This window comes from Trachurus trachurus (genome assembly GCF_905171665.1).
Source record: "Trachurus trachurus genome assembly, chromosome: 15".
In the NCBI taxonomy this organism is placed as follows: domain Eukaryota; kingdom Metazoa; phylum Chordata; class Actinopteri; order Carangiformes; family Carangidae; genus Trachurus; species Trachurus trachurus.
This window is the reverse complement of record NC_139906.1, coordinates 13,915,712-13,932,562: the sequence shown is the minus strand read 5'-3', so window position 1 is coordinate 13,932,562 and position 16,851 is coordinate 13,915,712. Positions and strand designations below refer to the sequence as shown.

General features: G+C 40.7%; 1 protein-coding gene across 1 annotated transcript in view; it reads left to right on the top strand.

Moving 5' to 3' along the window:
• LOC310997734 (VPS10 domain-containing receptor SorCS3-like) overlaps window positions 1-16,636 on the top strand; it is a gene marked incomplete at both ends in the record, with an annotated part of 40,590 nt that extends 23,954 nt beyond the window's left edge. The window contains 20 exons of the mRNA XM_083987525.1: window positions 568-657; window positions 759-938; window positions 1,648-1,794; window positions 2,683-2,785; window positions 3,159-3,235; window positions 3,363-3,454; window positions 4,259-4,366; window positions 4,597-4,714; window positions 4,903-5,036; window positions 5,606-5,719; window positions 6,253-6,424; window positions 7,452-7,638; window positions 7,954-8,087; window positions 8,444-8,567; window positions 8,884-8,996; window positions 9,288-9,422; window positions 10,368-10,467; window positions 11,373-11,478; window positions 11,574-11,734; window positions 16,572-16,636. Coding sequence (XP_083843651.1) covers window positions 568-657; window positions 759-938; window positions 1,648-1,794; window positions 2,683-2,785; window positions 3,159-3,235; window positions 3,363-3,454; window positions 4,259-4,366; window positions 4,597-4,714; window positions 4,903-5,036; window positions 5,606-5,719; window positions 6,253-6,424; window positions 7,452-7,638; window positions 7,954-8,087; window positions 8,444-8,567; window positions 8,884-8,996; window positions 9,288-9,422; window positions 10,368-10,467; window positions 11,373-11,478; window positions 11,574-11,734; window positions 16,572-16,636 — 2,460 coding nt within the window. The remainder of the gene's footprint in view (window positions 1-567; window positions 658-758; window positions 939-1,647; window positions 1,795-2,682; window positions 2,786-3,158; window positions 3,236-3,362; window positions 3,455-4,258; window positions 4,367-4,596; window positions 4,715-4,902; window positions 5,037-5,605; window positions 5,720-6,252; window positions 6,425-7,451; window positions 7,639-7,953; window positions 8,088-8,443; window positions 8,568-8,883; window positions 8,997-9,287; window positions 9,423-10,367; window positions 10,468-11,372; window positions 11,479-11,573; window positions 11,735-16,571) is intronic.
• Window positions 16,637-16,851: the final 215 nt, after the last annotated feature.

Here is a 16,851-nt window from a genome sequence, read left to right as displayed (position 1 = left end):
ATTATTCCATTAGAGCCCTAATGTAGTGTGTTGGGAGACAAACACCATCCTTCTAGTTGATTAGAAAATAAGCAATCAAGTAGTGTTGCCTTGCCTGTAAGTGGATGGGAAAGTGGTAGTGCATTAAGATCTTCAAGCTGCACTGTAGATAAAGCCAACACAATCTTCACTGCCTCTTAGCTTTAGACTAATTGAGATAATGATAATAATTTCTGTTGTGCTTGTAATTTTAGTCTGCTTTCGACAGCGGGGGAAAGCGAAGTAAAATTGCGAGCATTTTATCGAGCCACTCATGCGTTGTGAATTAATACACCTCCTTCAGGAAACACTTTAGCTTCATGTCCTCATTTCACAACGCAGTCACATTTGGGATGTTGGCGAATCCTCTCACATATTGTGCGTCTTGTGAAAACATCCCCATCCTGATTTTTTTTTTCAGCCTACATAGTCTCCTCTATGTAGGAAAAAAAAAGTTCTCATTGCATAATTTGAAAATGAAGTGACACTAAGATATGTGCATGTGGTTTGTTTAAAGACTGACAAACCGTCTTTGTTTTTATTGCAAAGGTGACCAAGTCGGGACGAGCCAGCTACTTTGTCTCCTACATGAGAGAATCCTTCAGGCGGATGAAGTTACCTAAATACTGTCTGCCAAAGGTGGGCTCCAAATAACTGTCAGATAATAAAAGAGGTCTCATTACATATAAGTATCTTCTAAACCCCTTTTATATCTGTCATTCTGCCATACCCTCCTGCAGGACATGCATATCATCAGCACAGATGAGAAGCAGGTCTTCGCTGCCGTCCAGGAGTGGAATCAGAACAATACTTACAGCCTGTACATCTCAGACTCCCCTGGGGTCTACTTTACCCTTTCATTAGAGAATCTGAGAACCAGCCGAGGACCCGCCGGTAACCTGCTGGTGGACTTTTATAAGGTGTGTAGTCCGTCTTGTTCACGGGCCACTGCTTCTGTCACAGCACAGCTAATTCCCTGTCCACCTTTAATGCATACAAGTCAATGACCTCTGCTAATTAACTAAGCTGTGATTATAATTAAAGTAGCCGTTATTTTCGTTATTGAATAATTGATTTGTGGTGTTGTCTATAAATATTACCAAACTGTGAATAATGAGCCTAGAAACGTACATCTGATGTTTTTGAATCCCTCACTTTGTCTGACCAACAATGTAAAATTCACATACGTATATTCATTTTTAAAAGCAGAAAAACCTCTTTTACTGACAGTTGTGTGGCCTTTTTGCATGAAAAGTGACTCAAACACAGCAGTGTTTCCATTTTGTGCTTCTTCATATTTCCACGCCACAATGTTTATTATGAGGGGAATACTGCCCTTTTTAACCCGCCACATATATTCCACCGTTACACTCAATTTCACATTGTGATTTTACATATAAAACACACAATGAGTTTATAATACTATTCTACTGAATAGCATGATGTATTGCTGCAGGTTAGCTAACCCTGTGAATAAAGTGGTTAGATGTGCTCCACATCAACCGGTTACAACATTAGCTGTTCAGTGTTAATGCATCAATAATAATAACAATAATAACACTGACAGAGGCCTTTCTGTGTGATGTATACTTTTATTTTTCCTGGTCCCGTCTCTGATTTCTCTTCTAGGTTGAGGGGATAAATGGCATGTATCTGGCCAACAAACTGGTGGATAATCACATAAAGACGTTTATCACCTACAACAAGGGACAGACTTGGGCCCTTCTGCCGGCCCCTGCCAGTGATGTGGCTGGAAATAACCTTCACTGCATTCTGGTGAGCTTGAGCCTTTGGGCAGCAATGAACGAATGCTCTTTTTCATGCGAAGTGAAGCTTATGACATATATCATTCATCAAATGTTTCGACCTCATCAGCCGCCGCTTTGGATCTTCTTTGATTCAGAGCCACGTTTGCACAGGGCCAGGTGCCAGCCTCAGCATCAGCATCAGCTCGCCTTTTTAGCCTCCTAAATGGCTGAGGAGATGCTTGGCTGGAATATTCTTATTATCGGTGTAAGGCACGGTGTCATTGCGTTTAGTTTCAGGGGTCCAGACTTTCCATTAACCTCTCTGATTTCAATTTACTACCTGTAGTCACACTGGACTAATGAATATTAGATTACACAGAATTACATTATGTGGCCATGTTGTTATTCAGCAGGTATGGTTTTCTCCTAATCAGCAGTATGTTCTTTAGAGACTATTTGAAATAATGTATATTGTTCAGCTAATAGCAGGTTACAGTCCTCCTGCGGGTGACCATTCTGCTCTTGTCTGCTGTGCGACCCCCCTCCAGTCTCAGCTGCTTGAAAAGCCTTATTGATGTTTTTCTCTGTGCTATAGTCTGGGAGATGAGTGAAATTATTTGAATCAATTTTGTCAGTTTTATCAGTGCATCTTGGGGAATTTTAATTACATGCCTTGTTTGCTTTAGAATGAAACAATTCAAATGCCCTCTGTGTCCTCTCAGCCATTTTCCTTCTTTCTTTTTTGGCAGAGCACATGAAAGGAATCTTTGTTTTATAAATGTTAGCACTTTTCCTTCAATGGGGATGAATAGTTTGAAGGCAAAGCTAATTATAATTGCTTCCGTGTAGATCTGTCTCGATACGTACGTAGTGTCTCAACCTGTGCCGCAATTGGAATCCGTTTCTTTGTTGACAGCCATTTTGTTCGCTTCATCTTCACCTGGAGATGTCAGAGAATCCCTACACGTCCGGACCCATCACCAGCAAAAAGTCTGTACCAGGGATCATCGTGGCCACAGGTAGGGTTACCTAAAGATCAAGAGATCAGACTAATATATACACATGAGACCTGGGACAGAAATGGGGAGACATTTCTTTTTCCTAGTTGCCTAGAGATAAATGCAAAAATAAAGAAAATAAAAAATACTCAACACTAATCACACAGTGTCCTCTTCCTGTCATTGAACCCCCTAAGTGGAACTTCAGCTCCTTAAATCTCATGTATTGGTGAGGTTGTATTGAGTCATAAATGTGTCCTCTGATGGGGAATGAGGACATACACAGACTCACAAATGATTTTATCAGGTGATTGTGTATCCTCTGTAAGTGTGTTGTTGAGTCTTTGCTATGTAAATACACAAGGAGGGAAATTATTCATGTTTCTGTACTCAGGGAATATTGGAACAGAGCTGTCCTCCACCAACCTTGGGATGTTTATAACATCTGATGCAGGGAATAGCTGGAGACAGGTGAGAACCATCCGAGTCTCCACATTGCCTGTGTGTTTACCTTAAACAGTGGATGTATTCATACTGAACGTGTGTTGTCAGAAATGGAGCAAATGAGTGTGTTTTCTATTGTATTTTTTCAATAAAGATTTTCGATGAAGAGTACAACATTTGGTTCCTCGACAATGGAGGAGCTTTGTTGGCAGTCTTACACGCACCGACACCTATTCGACACTTATGGTAGGTGTAGCGGCTCTTCAACAATAGCTGACGTAACAATTATCGGAGGTAGGAACTATAGCTGCTGGAGCTGTGGTGGTAAATTACTCAGGTATCATTTCTTTTTGTGTGTGTGTGTGTGTGTGTTGGGGATATTCGGTGCAGCATATGATTACGTTTAATGTTTTTGAAATGCTGATGGGCCAAGTTTGCATGATTATTGTATCGGCTCTGCAGCTTCAAAACAGAGCCTGAATCATTTCCAACAGAAGAGAGTCTGTTATAGCTTTGTACTCTTGGTTGGATATGATGGTTTGAGTGCTTTTATGTAAATGAGAAGTAGAGCAGGGTGGAAATATGAGACTGAGAATGCCCTCATAACTCCCTCATATTGTGGGAGCTTTGTAACACTATCTACTTTGATGTCCCTGCACACCACAGCCCTGTCAGAAGTGATTAAGCTCCGAGAAAGGTGATTTGAAACCCCCCAAATCTATGTCTAATGTTACAACCAGAGTCATATCTCTCTCCTCTGTTGTTTTGTCACCTTCAAAAATGTACCTGGTCCGAGGAACATTTGTTCTTTTGTGCTGCCTCGTGTCGAGATAATTTTTTTTACATTGAAGAGAATACACAGTGCTTCATTTTTCAACCACGGCAAAAGCTAAATAACTGAAAATCTTTTGTCATTTACTTTTTTTCTTTTGTTTTTGTCTGCTTAACTTGTATGAAGATGTTGATAGTTCTTGAAAAAAAAACATGCATAGACAGATGTTCATGTGTTGACAGCTGTTGCTTTTTTTAAATTTGAATTTTTAAATGCAGGATCAGTCTTGATGAAGGAAAGAAGTGGGACCGTCACAGTTTCTCCTTGGCACCTCTGTATGTGGACGGGGTTTTGATGGAGCCAGAATCTGACAATCACATTATCACGTAAGCAGAGGCACACACACAAAAAAAAATTCTATGGTGATGTAAACAGAGAGAGGGGTCTGCTCGATTCTCCACATGGACGTGAATCTTTTCGTCAAAGTCACTGTTATCTCCGCTGTCAGACTTCAGATTTGCAGGTGCTTTCCTTACGCCATCAGATCTGAAGCGTGTGCATCTGTATCTCAGGACAGTCGCGTCTGAAATTTGCATTTTGGTGAATCATCTTTCAGTTTCTTCGGACACTTCAGCCATCGGTCAGAGTGGCAGCTGATCAAGATCGATTACAAGGGCCTCTTCAGCCGGAGATGCATGGACGGAGATTATCAGACATGGCACCTGCACAACAAGGTAACAGCGATATTAAACATTATTGATTTATTGTGAGCTTCAGGAGATGCATGTTTGTCTGTTGTCACTGTAAACAAAGTACACTCGGCCTGATGCATAAACATGACTATTTTTTTGTTATTTCTTTCCCAGCTGAGTTTCTCTCAGCCGTGCAGAAAAACTTGATCAACTTCCTCTTTGTTTGACAGGGAGAGCTGTGTGTGATGGGCGAGAAGCAGATCTTTATGAAGCGCAGGCCAGGCAACCGTTGCATGCTGGTCCAGGGCTATTCCAGGATCTTTTCCTCGGAGCCGTGCCTCTGCACAACTTATGATTTTGAATGGTAACCACTTTCCCGTATCCGCTTCCCCAACTGGGACAAAAGTGTAACTCAGACTTTTATCCCCAGTGATCCTTCAAAGTCTTTGATTACATGTTTACAAAACTGCCCCATCTAATTCAATTGTACTTCATTAGCAGCTGCTTGTAGACATTTGTAATCAAAACCAGAAGTATCATTTTGCTGACATTCATATGCCTTAATATCCATCTTACTTTGCATATTTACTGGATAACCAATATGACTGTGTTCATCGAATCTAATTATAGTTTGGAAATTGTACATGGAAGTTGGGAACTTTTTATTGCACTACTGCAATTTGCATAATGTCAAGTGACTTCTTAGAATTCAATTAATAATGAATCACTAAATGAATTTTAAATATCCTTTATCCATCTGTCTGAAATTCTGTTTGATCCTGCTTGTCTGACAATCATGTCTCTAGTTATGGTCTTAAAATATTCCATGAATCTCCAACTGCGAAGCATTTGCCCCACTACAAAAGCATGTAGAAGCTAGATTATTTGAGTAGCAGTGTTTATCATTTCATGAAGTGTCGTGTTTTTTGGCAGTGATTATGGATGGGAGCGCCAGGCAGATGGGAAGTGCTCCCCTGCTTTTTGGTTTAATCCAAACAGTGCAGCTAAAAGCTGTAGCACCAGCCAAAGCTTCCTTAACAGCACAGGGTAAGTGGCTCCCAATGTTCAGCCCATCACAAAACAATAATATTCCATTCCATCTGGTTTGTCATGTTGTCTACCACACAAACAGAACATAATGTTTCAGAAAGAAAAATCTCTGAGTAGACCTGAAAAATGTCGTGTCCTAATTCCATAATACATAATATTGCTAGGCAGGTGTCGAGTATTCAGTGTGTTCTCGCTTGAAAAGTGACAAAATTAAGAATACTCAAAGAGGCAAGTGTGCATACTAAATCTGTGTGCTGCTGATGGACACTATTGTCCCACAAATAATTGCAGAGATGCAACTGAAGAGCAGCTCAGAAATGGAATAAATGAAAATGGATTCTAGCTGCTCCTGGATCAAAAGAAAAACAAAGTCTTTTCACAGTCTCTTTCTGAACTTTAATCAACAGCAGCTCTCTCCGGTTCTGCAGTGTGATTGACATCATTCATTGATGCAGTTCCTGTATACTATAAAAAACTGGTATATGCCACTACTATGTAACATCACTCATCTTTCTGCGGTCTTTCAAAAGGTATCGAAAGGTTTTGTCCAATAACTGCATGGAGGCAGGGAGGAACGTGTACTCGCCCAAGAGGCAGGCTTGTCGTCCCAGACCACCCAGAGGCCTTCGGCTCTCGGCCAGTCAAGGAGAGCTCAGCGCCCCTGTTGGGAGCAACGTCACGTTCATGGTCTACCTTGAAGACGTGAGTCATATCACTTCATTAAAAGTCACCATGGTGCTATTCATCTGTGGTTGTGAGGATATTTCATACAAATCCAAAAATGGCAACCAAATGTGAAGTTGGGTAATTATAGGAAACGTCATCTGGGAATTTTGGATTTATAAGACTTCATAAAAATCCATTCAATAGTTGTTGAGATGTCTCAGCTGCACAGCCACTTGCATGGCTTTCCCCACTTAACCTCCAGTGTGACCAGGCAGATAGTTGTGTTTTAATTCACCCAAGTTTTCAGATATCACTGAGATTTCTGCCTCCATCTCAGCACTTTGAGGGTGAATAGAAATGTATTTGTGGAGAATTAAAAAAAAAAGAAAAAGAAAAAGAAAAATCAATGTCCTCATTAACTCTGGATAATCCTCAGATCTCCCTGTGAACTGTTTATAGTGGAACTACTTCCTAGTGAAAAATAGACTAAATAAACCTGTTCTGTGGATTACCCAGAGTATCAGGGACACTGATACTGACTCTGGAAAGACAGGTTCTTGTTGATTTGTTAAATGTAATTTTTCATGGTTGTGAGCACTGCAAATGAAGCCTCTTTAACCTGTTTTATTAGTGTTGCAGCAGAAATCTCTCAGAACAGATATCTCAAAACACGAGGAAATAAAATCAAAGCTATCTGCATGACTAGATGCCACTGGGGGTTTCTAAGAAAATATACTTTTTTCTCATTTGGGTGAAAAACACTGGAATGATGGGAATAGGTTTGTTTGTTTGTTTTGGATGATTTTATCAGTTGGCAAGATGGCAGATAAAAACAGATCTTTCTCATTTTTATGACCTCTTTGCCTCGGCAGCTCTCTTTACTTTCCCCTCATCTTTTCTCAGTTGAATTTCTGTCTTCATCCATTCAAAATCACCAACAAAGTGTTTGTGACACGGCCCAAGCACTTGAGTAGTGGCCTGTGCTTACTTCATTTGTGTGTGGTCTAAAGTATCCCGACCTAAGCCGTGGTGACAGATGCCGTGTCTTACCGTCCATCCGCAGGGAGACTCGCTGAGGACCAGCATCCAGCTAGACTTTGGGGACGGCATCAAGATCACATACTCCAACCTGAGCAGGACCGATGATGGCATCATGCACGTCTACAGAACGACTGGGATTTACCGAGTGACAGCCTCAGCCGAGAACAGCCAGGGATCTGACAGCAGCACACTGTTTTTACACATCACCAGTATGTGAATAAGAAATGTCATTACTCATTCCTGCGGCAGTGCGTGTAGCATGAGCGCTTTTCTCTTTCATGGATAGTCACGTTCCCAGTCTGCAAAATTTCATTTCAGTCATGGTTGCATTACTTTTATACATTTTAGCTCTGGAAAATGCAAAAGCACACCTGGAGCGAAATGCACATGAGCAGTGATCACAATAACATTTCAGAGTTTGCTGAATTTGTGTGTGCTTTTGTGTGTGTGCGTGTGTGTGCATCCATTTGTATGCACACATGTATGCATGCATGTATGGATGAATGTGTGCGTTGCTGCCTCAGGTCCCGTGGAGCGTGTATATCTCTCCATTCCTATTGTAGCCATCAGGGGGAAGGAGGCTAATCTGACTGTGGTGGTTTGGCCGAGTCACACCAGAACATTGACCTTCTTCTGGTGGTTTGACAACAGCTCCGAGGTGAGAAGCTCGTCCTCCTCCCACAATTGTTCCACACACACACTTCTTGCGCTGTTTGCTGCTGTCTTTTCCATTCTCCAGCTCCTCTCTGTCCTTGTGTTAATGTGAATCTGCAGCGTTTTCACACAAATCATGTATAATGTAACTGCACGTGGCCACACTGTGTCTTTTCAGCCAAGATGGCTGGTGGTCGTATTTATTTATCACATCAATTTTGCTCCCTGAAGCCCCCCCCCCCCTCGCTCCCCTCCTCATTATACAGTATGTCAAGGGCTGCATGTACATGGTATTCTATATGCGACTGAGAGGATGCAGGGTTTTCTGCAATTTTCTGTGTTTTTCTGTTTGAAATCCAGCCCATTATAACCTTGGAGGGAAGCATCTCCTACACGTTTTACAGAGAGGGGAAAAACAAGGTCACGGTCCAGGTTGCTTCTGGGAGCACCATAATGCAGGATTCAAAAGTTATAACTGTTAAAGGTGAGTGGGGGAGACAGTCTTCAACGTACTTTAATTGGTGCGATGCACGTTACATGAATATGCAATGCGCTATCTCTGGAAAAGTATGATGCCTCTCGGTCCACGCTGGAAGCGGCGCCACGTTGATGTCAACGTGGACTTACCTAATGAATAAAATGTCATGGTAAACGAACACGAAATCTTGAGCAGCAATTAACTTCAAGGCATATGTTGGCCAAATGAAAAAAGACAAAACTGCACATCTGATTAATCAGAAACTAAACCAGAAGTAGCATTCATATTCTAACAGACGTCACTTCACCTTTTTTATTCCCAGAGTTCTTCAGGTCACTGCTGTTGTCGTTCTCGCCGGCGCTTGACGAGCACAATCCTGACATCCCAGAGTGGAGGGAGGATATAGGCCGTGTGGTGCGGACAGCTCTGTCACAGGTACATCAAGTCCCTATTGCTCTGAGATCTTTCCTGGAGCCAACATGGTCTACCAGTGGCTTTCACACTCATTACTATTTTATACCTGTGTGCAGTATTGATACAGCAGTTGTGGTGTTTTTATATGGTCCATGTGAGGGATTTGTTCTTTTTATAGCTTACCCATGACGACAGCAACCCGAGTGTGAATAAGAATTTAAGTTGAAACAGCATTGATTCTGACTTTGTTTTCCAAAGTTTGGAGGTAAGAACCCAAACTTGACTCTCTCTGGTGTTGTCCTGTCACTGCAGGTGTCTGGGGTTCCCGGGGATCAGCTGCTGGTGTGTCTGTACCCAGGACTTCCAACCACAGCGGAGCTCTTTATCCTGCCTGACGAGCACACATCCAGTGAGCACAAGAGAGGGAGTGAGGAGGCTCTAGGGACGGTGAGAACCATGAAATATGGAAATATAAAGTTAGTTCTCTTGTCTTTTATGAAGAAAAAGATAGAAGTGACAGATAATTACAGTTCCTGAGTTTTCCAGTTGGTTAGTGAATGTGTGTTAGAGGCCTGTCAAAGCTACCTGTGACAGTGAATGGCTGAGAGGGGTGAAGGGTTAACGGTCGGGGTTAGTTAAGGAGCAGGAGCTAATCAATTGAATGGAAATTGTTGGAATCAATTGGTAGCACTGAGATTACACTATGCACCAGTTAGGTCTTTTGTTGTGGTGTTAGCTATGGGCCACAGCAGCCTGTATTAAGTGAACCACTGAGGTGTGAAACAAGCTCCTGAAACGTAGCTGCTTTATTGAGGGATGCTACAATATAACATGATTAAGTATGAAAAAAGGACATAACCCCCCAAAAAGTTTGTGACAGCGGTTGTCAAAACTTGAAACATGTCCTCCAGTCAACAATGGCATCAATTGATTTGGTGTCTGCTGCCGTGTGAAGGAGTCGAAACAAAATATGCTTAAAGGGGCAATTCAACATTCCTTTATCGTATTTATACGTTTTGACAAGAGTTCGATCAGAAACTCTAAAGCTCACTGAAAACATAACCAAAACTAATGACCAACTGGGACACTGTAATTCATTGTTTTGTCAGATTTTGATGGGGTTGGTACTGTATATTAACTTCTGAGCTGGAGTCAGGCTGGTTGTTTGCCCCTCGTTTCAGTTAGCTAACACAAACTCCATGCTCCTCTCATCTAATTCTTAAAAGCAACACATTTCTTGACCTATTTTATTCAGGAAAACATTAATTATAAATTGTTGATCCATTACATGAAAAGGGCATTCTGTTATATTTCATATTAGTTTTTTATTAGTTGCAGCGTGTCTCATACGTTTTTTGTTTGTTTATTTTTTTCTGTTCCTGTTAAATACAGATATCGGATATTTTTGTCACTGCCCTGAACCAAGGCCTGATCCAGTTTGAGCTGAAAGCTGATATTCGCATTATTGTCTACATGACTCAGCAAACTCTGGGTAAGTTTCTTTGTAACCTCAGCATATATGATTTTTCCACACTGATTGTAACTGTTACATTAAAAAAAAAAAAAAAAACTTCTGCAGGTATATAAAAAAACAAAGCATCCAAAAATGCTTCAGGCTTAATTTGTGCCAGTTTAGCTCGGTGCATCTACACGTCTACAGTGCATTTGTTCTGCTCAGTGATGTGCAAAAGATAAGACGCCTATCTTTCTTTGGATGATTTGACATTGAGTTCTGCTCAAACACCGAGCAAGTAGAATAAGACAAAGCCAACAGTAATTCCTGAGTGAGATCCATATGATACTGTATATCATGAGATTCAAATATCCATGGCAGTGCACTACTTTTGCACCTGAGGCTGTGAGACAGTAGTTCTCTTTGAAATCAGCCGATCAATGACATGATTGACAAAGAAGGCATTTGGTATGCACTGTGGAAATCAGCAGGGTCACCGGGTCATTAGCATATCGCAAAAACGTGTCGATCAACGTTGCGTGGCTTTACCCTTTTCATCCACCAGCGGATCTGTCTTCATTTGTGTCTGCATACAAAGGTCTGGGTTGCCTTTAAAATGATCCAGAAAGGTCGTAGACTTCATAGGCTTTTCTCTGAAGGAGAGAGAGAGATGGTTGGCGGAGGGGGAAATACTTTGAATATTGCATCTCAGCATTTAAAAAGCCATGACTATGCATATGTTACTTGCATGACAGTCCCCGGGGAGAGGCACCGGACCACCTAAAGGTTTCTTTTAATACCCCAAGGGGATCATGCGGAGTACAGCTATTTGCCCGCAGTTGTTGTATGGCACAGGATAATGGAAGTAATCTCCTTGAAATAAGACATGGCTTGAGAAAAAACTGAAGCACTATGACACTTGATTCGACATAACTGTCTTTCAGCACCACTTGTGGATTCAAACTCCATCCACAGTGGGTCGGCCATGCTGATGCTGCTCACTGTGGTGTTTGTCGGTTTAGCCGCATTCTTCATCTACAAGTTCAAGAGGTGCGTTCACTCAGACAAGAAATTAAATTGTGCTGGATTCAGCTGCAAATTTGGAAATGTTACACAGCTGCTCTGCTCTTTTTTCTTGTGTTTAGGAAAATCCCCTGGATCCATGTTCAGACTGAGGACAGCCACGAGAAAGAACCAGAGGTGATTAGTACAGTCGGTCAGAACGACAACATGTCCAAGGTGAAGCTCAGCGAGTTTCCATCTCCAAAGGAACTCATGGCAAAGGACCTGGAGGCCAGGAGCAGAGGTACGCGGCAAAACATATTTACAGTACACTACTAGTACTGCTACTACTAGTTAGTTACATTTATTTATTCGATTAGCATTCAAAATTTACCCCCAGTGAAATAAATGAGGAAAGTGAACTACTATAGTATTCTTATCAGTGAAAGAACAAGTATTATAATCCTTTACTTAAGTTAAAGTAGCGATGCAAAAGTGCTTAGTGTAGTTCTTCCATCTGCAAAGTAACTGCAAATGAATGTACCAGTGTTGGATTTCCTTGATAGTATGAAATTAAATAATGATTGTGATAACGTGATTTATTCTTGATAAAGTGTATATCTTCTCAAAACTTTGTTGATCAATCTCTTCCAAACATAAGACTGTGAAAATTAAACTACAATTTATAATAGGAATAAAAAGAGGAATGTGTCTGAAAACAAAATTATTCCAACTTTTTGGGCAACAGTGTATAAATATAAAAATCAAAGTTCTTGAGTAAAGTATAGTCCTGCTTAAAAGTATTTGGCAACCCAGGATTTTAGGCGTGCCCAAGGCGTGTCCACTGAATCTCAAGTTCATAAATCAGAATATCCTCAGAAATAAATGCAAATGAGCCTATTTTGCATAACCAGAACATTTTTAATAAAATATCCAAGGTTATAGAACAAAAGAAAGAAAAAACTTGCATAGCAGTGAAGTTATTTAAACGCTATTATTGAATACTTTTGATGTTAGATCCTCAAACAAAATTAAAAAAAAAACACATCAGACTAACCTGTGCTTAACCTTTAGTCTTCACCTGATCTGAATTAACCAATGAATGAGGCCAATTGTTTCTTGTGTTTATTTTTCACAATATGTTGCCAAATAAGAACTGTAAGGTTTCACAGTCAGATCCGATCAGTTCAGATGCTTCCAGGATGAGGTTCTAAGAAGAAACACAAGACCATTTGTCTGTCCGTCCTTTAGATATTAGTATGTCTGTCTAAACACTATGTAGGTTGGTGCTGATTGTGGAATAAACATCTAAAGTGCTTCAGGCTGACCTGCAGCAATCTGTCCTGGTGGCTTCAAGCCCATACCTTACACAGCAAACTTAACCAATTGGGGTTTCATGGGCGGAGGCCAAGGAGGACACTACTATTGAAAGAAAGAGACAAAAAGGCAAATCTAATTTTGCAACAACTTTTATAGCTGGCCCCAGTCTGAAGCCAAAGTGGAGCTCTTTGGGAATACAGTGCATCAGTTTGTTTATAGGCGATGAAATAAAGGCCAGAAGGAAAAGAAAAAGCCCATTTATAATAAAACCTGGTGGAGGCTCTATCATGCTGTGGGGCTGTTTTGTTGCATCTGATGCTGGAGATGCTAAATGTATCAAAGGAATGATGAAATCAGAGGATTACCAAGGCACTTAGAGCTCAACGTGTTATCCAGTGTCAGTGTCTCAAATGTTTTGGGTTTTTTGAGCAGGACAACAACCCACTGCACATTCAGCAGCACTAAAGAGTGATTGAAAAGGAAAAGATGGACTGTTTCAAACTTGTCAGCAATGAGCCCTGACCCAAGTTCCATTGAAAATGTGTAGAAAGAGAGATCTGCCATCGAGAAAAAGGAGCACTGAAAACTTAAAAGGGTTTGAACCCATAGCAATAGAAGAATAATTCATTTCTCTACTAGCAGACAGATGAAAGAAACTTCTACAAGAAGCAGTAAGTGTCCATTGTTACCAAAGACTCTGCAACCAAGATTTTTTGCATAATATTTTCCCTTTGTCCGGTAACCTTGGATGACTTAGTCAATTCATTTGCATTTATTTCTGAAGATATTGTGAGGTATGGATTTGAAATTCTGAGATCGTATACTCATATACAGTACCTGAGGAACCACTGATTTTAAATAGCTGTATTAAAGGATGTAGGAAATACTATTTGACTTTTTTATGCCGTGACAAAATTAAATGGTGAATATTTATATCTGTGCACCACTCGGACACAGTAATACAAGATTTAAGGGATGAGTGTCACTCTATGAGATTGATACTGATTAACATTTATTGCCCTAAGAACGCACCACTGAGCATCTGTTTTGAATTTCATTGCAGAAGCACAACTTTGTTTCAGTCTTCTTTGAGTGTCTGATTTCTAAGCTGGGCTTCCGTACACTGAAATCTGGCACTGATCTGAGCTCCCGGGAATGTCATTACCAGTACAGCATGTCACGATTTTTTCTTTTGTTTTTGCAAACTATGCAGCACACACACACACACACACAACTTCAGCGTCCGCCGTCCGCACACTTACCAAATATCACAATGACAAGCTAACTTTTTTGATTGCTATGCCCGACATCCACTGTGATGTCTTTTAGATGAGAGCTACTCGGTCCCCGCAGACCGAGTGGATTATTTGACAAAAGTAGCATTGCAGTGCTCCTGACACAGACATGTGGGCTGCAGGCCTTTTTTCTGGTCACTCAGCACTTTGGCTATTTCTCATTTCTCAGCTGTTTCTACCTTTCCAAGTCCTTGCTGATCTGAAACAAATTAACTCCTTTTTGGTTTCTTTCAGAAGTGTTTATTTACAAAAGGGCAGCACAGCATGGGACCTTTGATGCGGGGTGCGCTAGATTAAATGAATTTACAACTTGCTGTTTAAAGATTTCATCAATACTCTGTAGCTTGGCTTGATTCTCATGCAGCCTGACTTTGGCCGCGATACAAATGTTCCCACAAAGCTTCAATCCATTTCACAAGAATACAGTAAGATCTAAGGCTGTCTGCTGCTTTCTGATGAACTCACTAGTGCGGATCAGTGTCCTCTCACTTAGGATTCATAGTATTAATTCATCTATTTTGGATATTGCAGTCACTTCTTCATCTGCAGTATTTCCCACTATTGCACTGGGAGCACAGGCTATTATTTAAATCATAGCTACCTTGTCGAAATACAATATTCCTTTGAAGTATATTTTATGAAGTATTGAATTCTCCATTGCCTGTGAGGGAGGTCGTGCTCCAGCCAGTGGGAAACATGCCCCTTACCAGAGGAAAAACCATTAACCAGTTTTGATTTAATTAATGTCTGGGTTCAGTGATTTTTATGTGCTCTTAATAAATTGCTTTACAAAGCCCTAATAAGAAGAATCTGCCAGTCCCGGGCAGTCACTCTGTAGCTTCAAGCTACGAGGTAAAATCGGCCAAAATTCATGAAGGTTAAGATGAAGTTTTGACTATTTCAAACAGTTTCTTTTTTTTTCTTTTTTCGACCAATTACAATGAAAATTGTGCGTATTGTAAATTTAGTTCAGTCTTTTAATTTGATTTATGTTAATAGCAATCAGCTCTGAATGATTAACACAACAGCTTACATGAGCTCATGTTTCATAATAAGTAGACATTTGCAGTTCAGTTAAAATCAAAATGAATTACGCTGTGAATGAGATTCAGGAATGCTCTGTGTGACGCAGACTGCAGCAGGGAGGAGGTCGTCAGAGCGGACCCACCTAGAAATCAAGTCACTAATTTCTTAATACGAGAGACGCAATGCAACTATGAGAGAAACCACAGGGTTATTTCTATAAATTCAGTCCTCTGATTAGCATTAATCAGTCTCTCTCTAAAAAAAAATGGGAGTATGAGAGATAAAACTCATCTATCAAGCCAGTTACTCATAATTACAGTATACGAGTATAACCTTTAGGAGTAGCTCTTTAATCACATGTATTAACAGCCAATCAGAGTCAATGACTTATCCTCAACTGCTCCATTGTTTAGTGAGTGATAGTTTATTCTGCAAAATAATGTGTGAAATGCTTGGAGGTATTGTAATTAGTTTTTTTTATGACAACATATTGAATGACAGTGTGACTGTGAGAGTGTGAGAGAGTGTCGCTCGTAGTGATGAACCTACAGAGAGATGTCACCTGGATCTGCAGCTCCCCCTCTGTCTTATGGGGCTGCTGAGTGACTTTCAGCTGTTTTACTGTTTTGGCTCTCACAGTGTTGTGGCAGCAACAGGCATCTCTCTGTGCTCTACACCACCTGCTACAGTATACACCACTATAACTGCACAGCACCAAACACTACAGCCAATCCACAGCCACAGAGTCTCTGCCATCTAAGATCTACTGTTACTGTTAGTATAGTCAGGAATTTGATCAAGTTTAAAAGTAAGAATAAACACTCTTATTTCTTATCTTTTTCAAATTGTGATTTTACAGACTACATAGATTTTACTCTTCAAATATGCTCAATATAAAAGCAATTTAAAGCCAATGAATCATATTATTTTTAGTAAATCTGAGCTGACAGCCAGAGCTCTACCTTGATGAATTTACTGCCAGGTTATTAGTTACATGGGAACATGGAATTAGCTTCATGCAGCTTCGTACAAACTACTGACACAGTTGAGAGATAAAAGTGGCACCTTTTGAAAACGCCAGTGTCGGCACAATCTGAACGACCCTAGTTGTCACAGCGATGCCATCTAATCAGCTCACCATCACCGGCTCAGCCCCGCTCGTGTAGCCTGCGTGCCGCTTTGTTGAGACAACAGGGGGGCTTTTCAACCAGAATGCCTGGGTGATGAATTTATAATGAGGTGAAAAAGCATGTGCAAACCATCTGATGTTCATGTAAAAAAGATTAGAGCAATCTAGATTGAACTTTTGAGTTGTTTGGTTGATGTTTAAAAGCTGTTTTTACTTCACCCCAACATCAGTGTCATGTAGATAAAGCCAAGGGGGGGGGGGGGGGGGGGGGGGGATCACAGATACCTTCAGCTTGTGATGTGTCTATGAAGTCGAAGCGGCTGCCTGTCCCTGCATTGAGTCTGCTTTATTATTTGTTTGCATGTTTCCAGGAGGCATCGGAAGAAATATGGAGCGAATTCACACGAGGGAATTTCCAAACTGTACTAATGTGTAAGACATGCGCTCTGTTGCCGAGTAAGTACAGATTGTTGTGTTACAGTTGTGCTGAAATTGTTTGCATCGTTTTCTTATTTGTTTATTGATTTCACGCTGATAGCTGCTATCGTTCAAAGTCATGTTTTTAACTCACATGTATAGAGTAAGTATCTAGTTTACAGTACCAGGTGAAGATCAGTACACAGAGCCAGACTCTGGGGCCTCTAGTTTAAG